The sequence below is a fragment of the Caloenas nicobarica genome, chromosome 5, assembly GCF_036013445.1.
Source record: "Caloenas nicobarica isolate bCalNic1 chromosome 5, bCalNic1.hap1, whole genome shotgun sequence".
Lineage (NCBI taxonomy): Eukaryota > Metazoa > Chordata > Aves > Columbiformes > Columbidae > Caloenas > Caloenas nicobarica.
In genome coordinates this window covers 16,918,745-16,934,658 of record NC_088249.1, presented here as the reverse complement: position 1 = coordinate 16,934,658, position 15,914 = coordinate 16,918,745, and the positions used below count along the sequence as shown (strand labels likewise).

The window sequence follows — 15,914 nt, the reverse complement described above, 5'->3', positions numbered from 1 at the left end:
TTTGTGCCTTCCTCACCTGGGGTGCAGACTTGGGCTGACCGATGTTTCTGATGGCTATAGGAGCCCTGGGATCTCTGTAGAGCAGGTGCTGTTGTTTTGGAAGCAGCTAGTTTTTCTGTCCCCCTCCCCTACCTGAATGGCATCAGATGTCAGAGTCCAAAGGAATATTTTAAAATGGTGAACTGTATTCAGGTTTTCTTGGGGATACTGATTTAAATAGCAAATCTGTGTGCCCTGCTTTCAGTTAATTTTCTTCCTAGTGGATGGTACAGTGCTGTGTTTTGGATTTAGAATGAGAATAATGTTGGTAACACACTGATGTTTTAGTTGTTGCTAAGTAGTCAAGGACTTTTCATCTTCTTGCACTGTGCAGGTGCACAAGAAGGTGTGGGGGGGCACAGCTGGGACGGCTGACCCAAACTGGCCAAAGGGATATTCCAGACCGTATGACATCATGCTTAGTATCTGTTTTGAAGAAAGCTGGCCAGGGGGACCGCTGCTCGGGAACTGGCTGGCTATCGGTTGAAAAGTGGTGAGCAATTGCATTGTGCATCACTTGTTTTATATATTCTTTTATTTTTTAAATGTATTATATATATACTACCATTATTATTATGGTTATTAATAGCAGTATTTTTTATCTTTCTGTCCTATTAAAATGGCTTTATCTTAACCTATAGGGTTTACCTTTTTTTTTTTTTCTCATTCTCTCCCCTACCCCACTGAGGGCAGAGCTGGGAGAGAGCAAATGGCTGTGTGTGGTGTTTATAACAGCTGCCTGCCAGTTTAAACCAAAACACTGTATAATCTGGGCAGGTCCTCTGCCTGGTTTTTTTTTTTGCATTTCACATAATCTACAAAACGAGTTTACTGACCAAAGTATTTCTTAAAGACAGCTTTTTCCTAGGAATACTGGAGAACTCTGGTCCTGGGCTTTTAAATTGTGTTTGCATTATGTGAAGGCATCCAGGAAACACAATATGTTCTGAGGATTTTGTCAAAACTAACCTTTGTAGCTGTAATTTCACATGTTGAATACAAAACATTTGCACCAAGTTGCTGATGAACAATCTCCAAACTAAGGTCCCAGTCTTGGAAAACACATGCACACACATTACTTTGAACACTGCAGAATCTCAAGAAAGTCAACATAACCCCTTATAGGTTACAGACAGGAACAGTTTCTATGAACAATGCATGAATTGTGACTCTGCAAAGGCTTGGATGTAGCTTGGTGTTTTAACAATATGTAGAGTCAAGTGCCTGTGTCGGCCCGTGAAGAACAGGGATGAGGAATCATTCATGAAAACACATCAATGAATGGCTTGAAATAGCAGAGGAAGTTTTGAAGTGTCAAAGGATATCTCAGGAAATCTTAAAGTACCCAAAGATAGTGCCCACAGAGGAAGGGATACTGCAATCATACTACTGTTTATTTACTGGAAACAATCTTTTAGCTCTACTGTAAAAATAATACATGTCTGCTTACATTTATACCACTGACACTGAGATTCAAAACTTAAAATAAAACTGAGCTAAATCCAGGCCTGATGTAAGGTGGTTAGTCAATCGCTGGCTTCAGGCAGCAATGATCCCATTGCACTCTGACTGGGCCAAATACTCTGAAAACTGGCAAAACCTCATCCAAGGTGTGAAGAGCCTAAGGATGTATTGCATACGCATGTCCTTACCAGGCCTCTTAAAAAGCCTTGAGACTATCAAGCCAGCATGGTATAGATGCAATTTCAAGAGAAAAGTGATACATTGGGACCTAAAAGGGCATCTATAGCCTTCAAAATTGGGTGGTTGTGGGAATTTTTTTAATCCTTTTCATGAAGCCAGGCTCTGCCAGCAGGCTGGGCATCCCTTTGACCATTCAGACCTAATACTTGCTGTAAGGGTGCCTGCCGACATCACTGAGGGAGGGGGGGTACAAAAGAAGCAGATGGGCCAACAGCAGTGCCTGAATTTGCAGTGAAGCACATGAAGAGCTTGTTGTACAGGTGGTGGGCGCAGGGGAATCTGGCAGGGAAATGACAGATCTGCCCGGGCTTAGAGAAAAGCAACGGAGGCCATTCAGAGCCTGGAAGAGACGCGTAGCCTACAACTGATCTCCAAAAAGCAAAGTGAAAAATGTTATGTAGTGCCAGAGGAGAAGTGGAGCTCACTCGGCATGGGCTTGCAGTGCATGACCATAATGAGATCACTTGTCCAGGACAGACTCGAAAGGGAGAAGGAGTGAATTCTGGAATACAGGAGGGAATTGATACAGATTGAATGTTTCAGGAATTTTTGGATGCCAAAGTGTTTTCTAAAGACCCCTTTGCTACCCAGCTACATTTCTCAATTCTTAGATCAAAGTTACTGCATCATTATTCACTTGTTGGTGTAAAAGTATATCTGCCTTGTACCCAAACTCTCCCTTGTGTGACTTCACCAGTATTAGTTGAGTTACATGGGGGATCAGTTTGGCCACTGGAAACCACTAGAGGGATCTCAAAAGTTTGAACTAAGAACGGGAATAGGTGAGATTTCCACCTCTGATGTGCACACTTCTAAATGTCAGGTGTACTCTGCACTGAGACAGGTGAGGAAAGAGGTGGCTGCAGGATCAGAGACATCCCTGCACAAACACCTCTGGACCATTACACTCCATACGGCACTAACCCTTCAGCACAGGTCACCTTTCTGGGCTGGCTTTCTGTGGAATCCCCAAAAACCTAGTTATGACCATCAACCTCAGTCTTCATGTATGGCACCTGCTTTGGGGTTGAACTATTCAGAATTAGTTCAAAGACTGAAAACAACAAAACATGACAGGTGTAAATTACACATCTGCACTCATATCAGATGAGAAAACACAATTTGCTTGTGCTGTGTTGTCTTACAAGTCTTTGACTTCCAAATGCAGAGCCACACTGCTGCAACTGGTTTTAGCTTCTGTAAATTCTCCTTGTATACAGATACATGCACAGTGCTTTTCACACACAGGGAAGATCCTAAGGATACTTTTTATCTTTCCATGAAAAAGAAGCAGTCATGCAAATTAACACCAACTGAGGGTTCTGTCCATTCAGTATAGAGATTTATTTTAACAGTAGTGCTTGTCAGGCTTGAATAATGTTAGGGCATACTTTTATTTCGTTTCTTTTTAAAAAAACATATTTGTGGTATGAAATTTTCATTGTATTCTAATACAGCTACATGCTACAGAAGATATTCTGGAGCATATTCTGACAATAAACCAGTCTGGAGAACCTGGATGACCACAAACTGTACTGATTCTATTGCTCTGCTTGCTCTAGGCAGAGAAAAATGAATATGTATGTTCTGCTGATGCCGTTACTATGTTTATGAGACAATGAAAGTTGATTCTTCTAAAAGTTGAGCCAAAAAAGGTAAATATGAGTACAGGCCCCCAACCTGAAAAGGAGAAAGCTCTGTGTGAATGGCCCTGGAAACTATACTGGGTGATGGTGGGTGACCAGTTACTCAAGCTTAGTTATTCTCAACAAAGTTATGGTTGTCAGAGAAGCACAAGTTGAAAAGCCATTCTGTGGGATCCAGCAAACCCTTAGGTAAAAAAACATTTTGTTGTCCCTGTAAAAAAAAGTCAATCTCCTAAAAATATCTCATAAGTCAAATAAGGTGGACAATAGGACCCATTCAGCTCTACAGCACTGGATCATTCATCTCTTGCCATTCTTCTCCCTCTGGCACCTAACCCAACTGGCATCAATCACTCAGTTCATTTATCAAAGTAGATTCTCCTTCCCAATCATTGTGATCTGTATCAAAGATTACTGTCATTTCTGCCTTTGTTTACCTTTATTCCAATTATTGCACTGGCAATAGGTGCTGTACAAACACATAGTGAGAGGCAATCTTTCTCCTGGGGACCCTGGTTTAACCAGACAGGCCAGCTGACAGGCAGGAGAGGCCAAGTCCATCCCCAGCTCAGGCAGGAGCAGACTCTGCCACCCTGAGCGAGGAGCATGTCAGAGCAGAGCCGGAGGGAAGCCACGCGTACCCAGACCAGGCTCAGTGCCCTCATCTGGTCCTGGCCAGAATATTGTCTATTAACCATAAGGTAAAACACTTTGTGCGAGAAAATCCTCTGCAATAGTTTAGAATAAACCATCATTTTCTGAGCAGACCTGGAATTCTGTCTGCTTTTAGGGATTCTCCACCTCAAAGGAGAACAGGAATGCATGCAGCAGTTGCATTTTTAACTTTCATGCTGTAAAAGCCTGACATGCATAGTCCTTTTTTTTTTTTTTTAATTTGGTAAGAATTACTGTAATATATGAGCCTGTGATGGTCTATTGGAAACAGACCCCTGACTAGGAAATGGAGAGTTTAGATGTTATATACTGCCAGTAATTTATTATTTTGAGATTGGCATATATTTTGGCAAAGTTAGAGCTGGCTGGAGTGATAGTGAGTGATGAAAGATGTTATGGCGGTTGAGAAGTGGCTGAATTCCTTTGTTTCCAGACTTTTCACTTTTTTTTCTAAGGCACAGAATGTTTATATAGCAAGTGTAATATTGTTTTATGAGTATTTGCTGGACCCTGCTAAAACCAAGCATTCAGGCTTTACTCTTTTAACAAAGTGTTTTGTTATGGAATTCCTCTGGTTTTTGATGTTTCTAAATTAGGGTTAAACCTGGTTGGTATGTGGGGGCCCTGGGAGAACAACCCAGAAGTGAGAAACTGTCTGATGTCTAACAGGGTGCACTTCGTCTCCAGAAGGTGATGTGATGGCAGGAAGAGAGAGGACTCCTCAACTGGACTTGAAGAAGCCATAACATAGAGTCACAGAACAGGGGAAAAGGGGCTTTTAAGCTCTGGGAAAACTTTCAGCATGTTAAGAGTTTAATGTCTTTAATGCAAGACCCTGCCTGCCCCTTGTCTGCTCTCTGGGCCACCAGATCCTGCTTGTTTCCCGCGTCTCACTTCCATTATCTGGGACACATGAGCACTTTTAGCTTCATGGTTATAAACTAGCATTTTTCCTTCCTGGTCATCTCTATTATCCCCTCCAAGACAGTGGTATATGATGAGCCATGATACACTCAGGAAACACATTCGTGTTTCTGATATTTCTCTGCACATTTCCTCTACGTTTTTCTCCTCCAAGTCGGCTACCCTCATCATTGGCTTCCCGCCCTCAGCTTGGCCCGCTAAACTGTGGATTCAGGCTCCAGCCTTTTTATTTTTACAAGAAAGGACAGCCTGCGTACAGAGCTCTGAGCCACAGGATCCGAGGACATTGCAGCAGCACAGAGAAAACTTTAAACCACTAAGAAATGGAAGGTGCTTAAGCACACTCAACTCAGCATTTCATTGCTGTGAGCCATTGCATCAGGGCTTCCTTCAAGCTGAGTACAAGTAAAAAGAGCAGAGTCTCTACGAAAGCCAGGGAAAAATAACTCCAGACTAACTCACAAAGCTTCATTAGGAACAAGAGAGTCAATTTTCTGATTGTGTCATGCAGTCTGTGCTGCGATAACTTTCTGAGTCTGTATTCTTCCTTGTAGTACTCCACTTTTATGAAGACCTCACATACTGCTTCTAATCTTCTCCAGCCTGCTCACATTATAAGCTTCATAAACTCCTTTTCCCAAGTAACATTAAGCATTTCCAGTTCTCAAAAAGACAAAGCAAAAATTATCTCTCCTGCCCTAGTGATGCTGAAGAGCAAATAAGCCCATAAGGAAAATGCAGCAGGACACAGCAAAGGAGCTTGCTTCAGAGCAATTTAAGAACAAGGGATATGAATCCCTACTAAAATAAAAGACCAAACTGCCAGTGGCTTCAACAAGGTAACCATTATACCTCCAAACTCTACTTTTTTTTTTTTTTCTTGTTTCAAACTACTGAACATATATATAGATTTAGCTTAGCACTGTGAGACCTCAGCTGGAATACTTTTCACAGTTTTGGGCACTGCACTTCAAGAAAGATGTGAACCAACTGGAGACAATCCAGATGAGAGCAACAAGAATGATCAAAGGTCCAGAAAATGTGATATATGAGGAAAGACGAAAAGAATTGGGTTTGTTTAGACTAGAGAGGAACAGTCTGAGGGGAGACATGACAACAGTCTTCAGACATGTTAAATACTGCTGCAAAGGGGAAGATAAACTGTTCTCTATTTCTACTGGAAGTAGGCTAAAAAGCAATGGGTTTAAATTACAATAGCAGAGATTATCAGATTAGACTTTAGGAGAAACTTTCTATTGGTTACAGCAGCTATACCTGAGAAGACATTGCCTATGGAAACTGGGATCCCATCGTTTGAAGTCTGGGTACTGGTACAGTGGGGTCTGCTTTATGGCAGAAGCATGAACAATAAGACTGGTCCAAGTACTTTTCAGCTTATTTTCCCCAATGTTAGGAATAGGAGAGAGGCTGCATGTGAACAGAAGAATTCATTTTTTCTGAAAGAATTTGGATGGGTCTGAGCTGAGTGGTCTTTGAACGGAAGATTAGTTGCAGCCTTAACTACAGAGTTAGTATCACTACCTTATACCATTACAAACTGTTTGCAACTATTGCTCTCAGAAAAACAGGAAAAAATAAAGTTCTAATTCTTATCTGCTCTAAAGTCCCTGCACTCTATTCCAGCAATGGAGGACTGTGTCAAAGCGCCTGAGTGTCAAGAATTATAACATCCTAAACATTGTAAAACATACCATCCAGTGATAGATTTCTGTGAATTCTGTTATATAGAAAGATTTAATACAGGAAGGAACCCAAACATGTGGCATTTTGTTAGAAAATAGAAGATTACATAGTATAACATGTATTTTGGAATGAATTCACAATAGATTTTAACTATAAAATAGAATCAAAGAAAAAACAGTTGAAACAAGACAAATGCAGGGTTAATTGAGACAAAGTGCCTGACTGATAATTCCAGAGATAATTGGGAATGTAAGTTAGCACTTCTGAGATCCCTTGTTTCAATAGGTGGCTTTTTGTTTCTGCTTCTGCTTCTTTGTCTGCTTTCCATTTCTAAAGAAAAAAAAAAAAAAGCAAGATTGCAAAAGCCAGCTTTTTCCTCAGTTTCTTTGGTGCTTTTTGCTAAGCAGCTTTGGAGCTACAAAGGTTCACAGTCTTTCAAACATAGACTCATACCCTAGAAGTGTTTACAATGGAAAAAAGAATCCTTAAAATATATGACCACATGGAGAATCATATGGAATCTGCTGACAATACATCTCTAGATGTCTGCATCCTGGTAGGGGCTGTGCATGAAGAGACCTCCATCCTCAGACAGACGTAGGTCACTGGGTCTGTGGAAATACTGGTTTGGTTTGGAGCTGCTATACGTACTGGCATCTGAGGAGAGAATTCTGCAGAGGAGGAACCGTCTCTTTTGTATTAATGTTTCCAGGGCACAAACTCAAGGTTTAGAAGGAGTACTGTGATACGTATATCGTCAGTCGGATGACAGAGCTTCCTCTGAAGTTGATGACAGTGTTGACAGTGATCATTTCCAAGTCCAACTGAATAGTACGGGGCCCCTTCACGGGGCGGGTCATCACCAGGGTAGCACTGATCGGTCCCGTTTGCTGTGCACAAAACAAGAGGAAGCAGGTGAGATTTTCAAAAATGGCTCTTGAAAACTATCGTCTCAGGTGAACCCACATTATGCCCGTGGTCTTTGAGCAGCCAAAACACTGTTTTCTGCTGCATTATTAGAAGTGACTGCAATTCACGGGAGAGCGTTGTTTCATCATTTGGCTTCATTTCAGTGTTCTGCGTGAACTATCACCTTCTACAGTTTGTAAAGCCTTTGGGAGCCCTGCATGTAAAAGGAGCTATTGAACATAGAAATTTACTATTGTCCAAATGCAAGAAGATGAAAACATGGATTTAGGGTATGCGCAAGCAGTGACACCATTTTTTTTGTGCATGAGATATTATTTTATTTGATGTAAAGTGCACCATTAGTTTGAAGTAGTGAACACCAAGATGGGCTTATGTTAACAGAGCTTGAGAACAGATGTGAACAGGATCGGGGTTTACTGTATAATTGCATCAATTAACGTCACAAAACCTTACTCTCTGAAAAGAGTTTTAAATACGTGAAGGCACTTCAGACAATCTGTCTTTTAGTAAGTGGAAGCTGACCTTTGAAATGTCTGTCCAGAACAGTGGATTATGAGCATTTAAAAATCAGAGCTTCTGATGTTAAAACCCCAGGAGCAGCCATTGCCCAGGGCCCGCTCCTCCAGCGCCCTGTGCTGCTGTCCGCTGCTCGGCCCCTTCCCACTGCCACCAGCTCCGGCTGCCAACCTGACGTGTGGCTGGAAAAGCACAGCTTGTGCAAGCGGAGTGTTGGAGGTGACGAATGGGAGTGGGATAAATAAATATAAGAAAACTCACAAACTGTGAGCAACAATGCTGGTTGCTGGAGCCTTAGCATCTGGTGGATCGACCCAGGTGAGGGGAAAAGGTCAGTGGGATCAGTAATGACTTTGCCACAGGAAAGATCTTGTGAGATGTATCTGATCATTCTTGGACCACTTGTCATTTTGGAATTTTGAAACATCTTTTTTTAAACAGTGAGAATCTGAGGCTCTTGGGAGAAATGTGTATTGGAATCTACCGAAATCTGTCATCTAACCGGTTTCTGTGAGGCATGGGAACCGTCAATAGCCACTGATCATCACTTAACGTGAATATCAAAGCCAGGTTTTGCCTAGGCTTAAAAATCAACCTTCTGAACGCCACCATCCCTGAAGGCTGTGCCCTGTTCTGTGCAGACACCCTCTATCACTCCACTCGTCAGAGGTGCTGTGAAGGCGATTGGGGAACAGTGATGTTTTTTGAGGAAGAATTAGATTTGGAAAAAAAAAAAAAGTAGTTGTGTTTCTCTAGCAATATCTACATAAAGTGTGTGTTCTTAATCAAAAAACCCCACATAACAAATAAAAGCAAAGAACCCAGAAAGTCAATTCTTGGGGTAAAGGTTTGTGGGTTTTTTCCTTACTTTTTTGGTTTTCAGGTTTTTCATTTTCCAATGAAGAGTTTAAAAAAATCACAACAACAACAACAAAAAGCCGCAAACCAAAAAAACCCACCAAAACCAAGAAGAAACGTTGACTCTTTCAGTGGCAAGGACTGATTGTTCATCAAATAAAAAAAGGTTTGGCACAATAGTTTCTCTTGAGCATGAGAGACATGAGCTCTTCTTAGACATGGGTAGAGCCCTGGACTCTCCTGAACCTAATGTCTCATAAGACAAGCGTGTTTGCTTTGGGTAGGTTACCCTCCTGAAAGAGCCAGCAGCCCCTGCAGATCAGCACACTGCTCTGCATGTATGTAGAAATGCCTCATATTGAAGGTTTAAATGATATTCATTAAAAACTGGGTTCTGCTATCAGAAGGATATTCAGCTAACAAGAAGATACTCCCTGTTTTCTTTCAATGAGCTCCAGACTTACCCGCATGTAGAATTCCCTGCCTTCGTTCCCTGATTTGATTTGGAAGATGTAATAGGCTCCGGGGTAGCGAGTTGTTGCTTGCATCTGAAAGATGTCTGAAGGCACAGACCGCCCGGACACCATGTCCATCACTCTGTACAAGACGGTGAATGGTTGATCTCTGCAGCCGGGGTTTTCAGCTGGACACATGCAGCGGCTAATTGTCAGAGAGAGGATTGTCATCAGGGGTTACAAATTGCTGTAATATTTGATTCTTTATATGCAAATACAGCTGCATGAATAAATAAACAAAAATGTTGTTGACCAGCTAAAAGAATAAATGAAACTTGTAATGAATTTGCTCACTTTTAGTATTCTCTGTGCTGCTACTCTGACCTACCTATATCCCTGCCTTCTTTTTCTTGTCTTCTAGGCAAAAATATCTTGGCATCCTTTGTCTCCTTAGATCGCCTGAAAATCTGTACTTTCTTTAAAGCAGCTCTGCAGATATAGAATACCCGGTACCTATTTGTTCTGATAGTAATTGAAACGGAACTGTCCCCAGAATAATGCTGATTGTTGCTTCATTTCACTGATGGTGAAAATGTTGTAGTCTTTGTTTAACAATCTTTTATATACTGCATGAAAATATACAGTGAGACATCCTGGATCAAACCCAATACTTTTGATCATCCTTGTTGCTCTTCATGAACCTTTGTCCAGTTATATTTCTTTTGAGAGGACGAAAAGGAACTGCACAGTCTTGAAGATATAGTTACACAATGGCACATGCTCTAAGGATATTCTCTACCTATTAACACCTCAAATTCAGATCGCTTTTCTGACCTCTAGTGAGTACTGCAGATCATGGAAATATCTGTAACAATGCTCAAATCTGAGTTTGGAGGGATTATGATCACATCAGTGCTCTTTATTTAATTTGTGAATTTGGGATTGTCTTTTTACTTTACATTCACCTAGATTGAATTTCATCTTCCATTTTTATTGCACAGTCATTGAGGCTTCCCATGCAGTTCTTTTCTGCCCACCCTTTTCTCTGCTGTGCTCAGATACTGTTGCAGACTTTGCCCATCTCATGGTTTATCTTTTTTTCCAGGTTGCTTACAAGTATGTTGGACAAAGTAGGCCCAGCTCAGACCGCTGCAGAACTTCACTGTGAAAGCCAGCAATTTAATACTATATGCTATTTATTTTTTATCTTTTGACCTCTTATTCTTTTGTGCCAGGGACTTCTCTCTTACCTATGGCTGCTTCATTTCCATAATAACCCTATGTAGGGTTATTTTCAGCAACCTTTGGAAACCCAAACAGACCGCATCAGCCCATGTGCCCATGCCACATGCTGCTGATTTCTTCAGAGAACTCTACTTTTGTTGTGAGGCAGGATGTCCCGTTATAAAAGCCATGTTGGGAAAGTTACTGGAAAAGAGTTGGGTCTTTTTGCCTCCTTTTTCTATAATCTCCACTACTGACACTGATTTCAGACAGCTCATCTGGCATGTCCCCCATAAAAAGGCTCCTGGCATTGCAAACACCCAATTCCTTCCACAGAAAACACAGATGCAGGGAATCCACTTGGCTTTTATACTGACCACTTCTAGACATATGCCATGAATTAAATGCAGTCACATCTAGACGAGAGCCAAAGCCACCAAAAACAAAGCTTAAAGATCAAAAGTTCTGGTGCAAGTTGATCTGCAAGGACTCTGTAGTTGGGCTCTGGGGAATTTAGATACAGAGGTTTCAGATATTTCGACTCCCAGTTTAAGACTCTACCAGCTCTGAAAGTAGATAAGCCCAGAACTGGAAGAACAGAGTGTGTCCATTCCTCAGCTGCCCTAGTTCAGAAAGCAATGTAAAGACATGAATAAATTATAACGGAAAGAAGCTGATTCTTCATCTGTTGCCTTTCTATAAAATAGCTTAGGCTACCAAGTAACCCCAAGTAACTGGATTTAGTGCAAACACTATGGATTAAATATTATGGGCTGCAATATATAAAGATTTGTCTGGAGCTGAAATATTATTTCGAGCCCCAGGCAAGTATCTACAAAAGTGTAAAAGAAACAGGCAATTTTTAGAAATTTGGAATGTATTTTTTTTGCTTGCTCAAATAATTCCAAATTTAGACAGTAACAGTGCTAACAGCTCCATCCAGATATACCCAGTTTCTGGATAAGGCAAATCAGTCTGTGGACTTTTCATCACTTATAACCTTTAAACAGTAGGAAACTACTTGTATCCTGCTATAACTATCATCTAATGTTTTAGAGTATTTCCCAGACATAAGGTAGTTAACATTTACAGGAAATACTCATGCTAACAAACAGGCTGCATTTGAGCGTATATGAAGTCAGTAATGTAAGTAAATATCTTTTATTACATTACAAACCTTGCTGTTTTCTCTACCCACTGATAACTGTTTTTCCAGTCTAACTTCCCACACATCTGAGTATCATATATCATATCATATCATATCAATCATATCCCACCTGGTGACCTGGTAAGGAATTGCAATTTATTATTTTTATAAAGCTTACCAATGGTAAATGCAGCAACAGCATGTATGTATGGCTCTCTAGACACACTTCATGGCTGTGTTGTAAAAATGCAGCTTATTTGGTTTACTCTAGATATGCTTCACACGGATAGCTTTTGTGGCTCTGAATGTGTTACTCACTTCTCATTAATCTGAATATAAGGATCCTCGCATCTTACTGGGTCTAAACATTTATATTCTCCTGGGATATTGAAACACGTTTGCTGCGGAGTGCAGGTGAAGTTTCTGGTTTCACATTCATTGATATCTAAAACACAAGAAACAAGAGAAAGGGAAATATGTACAAGACACCACTCTTACAAAACGGTTTCCATCTAAGGACTTGCCCCCAAATTCATAACACTTTTGCACCATGAGAAGTGGCCTTTGAATAACTGGCCTCTCTTTTAAGATCAGTTTTTACTCCATTCATTTCTGCTTATTGGAGTGCTCCCATACGCTAAATGCTGCAAAAACTAGGAAAGAAATTGGCTGCTCAAGCTCTCTGACCTTAGAGAAGGGGAAAACTAAAGAGAGACGTGCAGCAGAGAGAAGAGCATCTGAGGGCTTTTCTGTGTAGCTGCTTCCTAGTCAGTAAAGTCTTACTTACACCAACACACCAATTGACCTCAGTGGGACTATTCACGTGATGACATTCTTACCAGAGTTACATAATTGGCCCCTATGAGTATTTCACTGTGCAATGCCAAGACCAAGCATCTCAATTCTTGAAAAGCTCTTTCCAGACACAGGACTTATTTTCCGGGCCCCTCGGGTTTTAATCAGTACAGGAATGTTCTTACCTTGGCAGCTTCTGCTATCGTCAAGCAAGTTATAGCCCGAAGGACAGATACAGTAGTAAGAACCAGGCCCATTCACACATTCGTGCTGGCAGAGGAACTCGGAGAAGCTGCATTCGTCCATGTCTGCAGTGGTAAAACAAAGTTTAGTGTCTTTGGCTTTACGGTCAAAAGAGCAGTCCCACAGGCAGGTGACCATCGAGATGATATGCCCGTCACCCCAGCTGGAGGTTGGCACCCTTCAGCTCCCCAGAGCTCTTCAGCAACCTGGCAAAATGCTGTACAAGTTCTTGGTTAAACATTTTTCTCCTAGGGAAACCAAAGCTTCTGCTGAATACAATGTGTGGCTTTTATTTATATGTATTTCTTTTAGAATACCTGTCACCAGCTGGACATGTTTCCAGGTCTGTTTTACGTCACAGATAGAGTGACTCCAACAACAAAGCTGCAACTGTAATTTGAAAGGAGAGACTTGGCAGTGGGGTTTTTTTCCTTTTTTTTTTTTTTTTTTTTTCTGGAGAGCAAACTTCCCTTTCCCAGGGCCACATGGGTCCCAGCAGAAATCCTGCAGCCAGCCCTGGCTGTTTTATGTTTCTTAGCCTCTAGTCAGTTACTTCCAAGGCATTCCACCAAGACTACAGAGCTCATCCCAGCTTGGGTCAGACCTACCGGAAGGCCCAGCCGTGTCCCAGATACTCAGGAAGCTAAGCAGTCTGTCCAAAATCTGATGGAAAGCAGAAATTGTGCTCTTTTACTCTTGCACTTATGAATTGACCAGTCGTATTCTGCAGAACTGTGCTCAAGTGAGAAAGACGAACTTCAGAGCTGCACATGGAGGCATGGCTGACTGAGGGGAAAACACATGCAAAGGAACTAGACTGAAGGAGGCTGCTGTTAATAATTTCCTTATTTCCCTGTTCAGGGGAAGAAAGAAACAAGGGCCAGAGCCCCAGCCAGGAACTCCCAAGTTCTTATTCCCAGCTCTGACATTTTGACTCTCCCAGGCAAGTCACTTTTATTCTTCAGACTGAATTTCCCTTTCTTCTAAATTGGGCTCAGTCCATTTATCCACTTTTAGTGTTTTGTGCAGATGAATTGGAAAGTATTTGAAGTCCAAATATTTTTAAATGGGTTTATTGCTGCAACCACATTGTGAAAATGGTGATTAAAGGAGCTCCACACCTACATAGTCCTGTTATTGTCCAACTTGCCCCAGAGAGTTCACTGAAAAAAACACCTTCCTGACAAAACATGGGCCAAGGGCTGACTCCTTAAAGGGACCAAGATATCACCCATTGCCTAGAGGTGTCCTAGCCCAGGCTTCCAGCACATCAGATTGATATAACCTGTGCCTAGCTGCTGCCAAGTGCTGGAGGGACTGAAAGCCCTGAGGGTCCTACATGTCTGCTGCTGAGCCCACACAGGACAAACACACCTTTGGTGTTCCTAAACACTTCTGGGATGCTGCTGACTACCTGCAGAGGACAAGATGTTTGGCATTTCAGAGCACATCTAATGCACATGCAAGGCCTCCGTGATTAGAAAATAATACCAATGTTGGGAAAGTCTGGTCAAAATCTCTGCCTCCTTGAACAGGGGCAGGGATGCATCCCATCTTCTAGGTAAGACATCTGCTAGGCTATGGACTGTTGAAGCACACCTGGATCCTGGGTGTCTCACAGGAGTGTCTCCTAAGAAGGCATTCCCTTTGCAAGCCTCAGTGATGTCTAGTGATTGCTTGGGAAGTGAAAGCAGCTCATCCAGATAAATTTGGCCTGCTTTGACAAGTATTTTCTTGCACAGACTTGTCAAGAAAAGGTTTTCTGCTCTAAATATGGGCGGTGGAAGGTCCCTTTTGCTGATTTAACTCTGAGACGTGAATGAGGCTCAAATACCACCTTTTCTGTCACCATTTCATACTGGCAAAGTTTATGTGGCATTGCATTGAACATAACTGGCTGAGGCCCCCAACTAGCTCAGGAGCACATAAAAGGTGCAGGAGTCTAACTTAGAAGCAGAAACACTGTTAGAAAGTAGAGAACTTAAGCTAGGTGTTGCAGCTCTAAATGTTAAATGCATAAGACCCTTTAGGTATATGTCTTTGTTCTTTGCCCTGTAATAAGGAGGTTTGCAGGGAAGAACAGCTATGGAAACACTACTCTATACACATACTGCAATATCACGTCTTTTCTCCCAGAAACAGCATGTTAGATCTGTTTACTGTAAAGTAAAAGACAAGTATTTTCCAATGTGTTTTTCTTTCCAAGAAATATTCATCGGATTCTCTAATTTTACCAGGCTGTGGGAACATTAAGCACAGAAATAAGTTTTGCCTTCAATTAAAATAAAGCAATAAAATAAAAACAAAAACAAGAGAGGAAAAATTACAGTGACATAAGCACAGTTTCCTCTGCTATCTGCTGAACAGATTAGCAATAGCTGTACTAAGAAACCATATACAGTTTCTGAAGTGTAGCCAAAGCTCTCCAGGGGAAACTGGGGAAGGTTTCAGGCAGAAGCGTTCAATCGTAAGAGCAAGAGGAATACATGCATTCAACAGACAACTGGAAAAGTGCTTTATATAAAGTATTTCTTCAATCATGGAAGAATGTTCTAGGACAGTCCCTGCTTTACTTGCTCTGATAAACCTTCCTGTTCAGCATTTAGGAGGTGTTTTCTTATTTATTTCTGTTATCTTGGCGCTTTTTAATATTTAGCTTATTTCTCTAAACCCATGTGCAGCCCTCCTCCATTGTGCTTTTCTGGGTGTTTGCTGTGTGCTTTAATTGGAAAGAAGATGATATGAGTTGCAGCTATCCTGCTGCTAACCATGGACCAAGGCAAAAAACTTTTTAAAAAGTATGTACAAAACAATACATTGGAAAAAGAAAACTTAATAGCATTGCAGAAACCAAACCAATAAATAACTAAAGACAGTTACCACTGCAGTTAACTCCATCAGCTTCCAGTTCATAGCCAGGTTCACAGCGGCAGAGAAAAGAGCCGTAGGTATTGACACAGGTCTGAGTGCAAGGGTTTTCACTTGTACATTCATTCACATCTGCAGGAAACCAACGCCCAATACATCAGTTATTTCACCCCAAGCTCTATTTTC

At 41.4% G+C, this 15,914-nt stretch overlaps 1 protein-coding gene across 1 annotated transcript in view; it reads right to left on the bottom strand.

Annotated features, from left to right (window-relative positions):
- Positions 1-655: 655 nt before the first annotated feature.
- FBLN5 (fibulin 5) overlaps positions 656-15,914 on the bottom strand; it is a 53,094-nt gene continuing 37,835 nt past the window's right edge. Inside the window, exons 7-11 of the mRNA XM_065635880.1 lie at positions 15,741-15,860; positions 12,803-12,925; positions 12,141-12,267; positions 9,461-9,656; positions 656-7,582 (exon numbers count right to left, since the gene is read on the bottom strand). Coding sequence (XP_065491952.1) covers positions 7,421-7,582; positions 9,461-9,656; positions 12,141-12,267; positions 12,803-12,925; positions 15,741-15,860 — 728 coding nt within the window. The 3' untranslated portion in view covers positions 656-7,420. The remainder of the gene's footprint in view (positions 7,583-9,460; positions 9,657-12,140; positions 12,268-12,802; positions 12,926-15,740; positions 15,861-15,914) is intronic.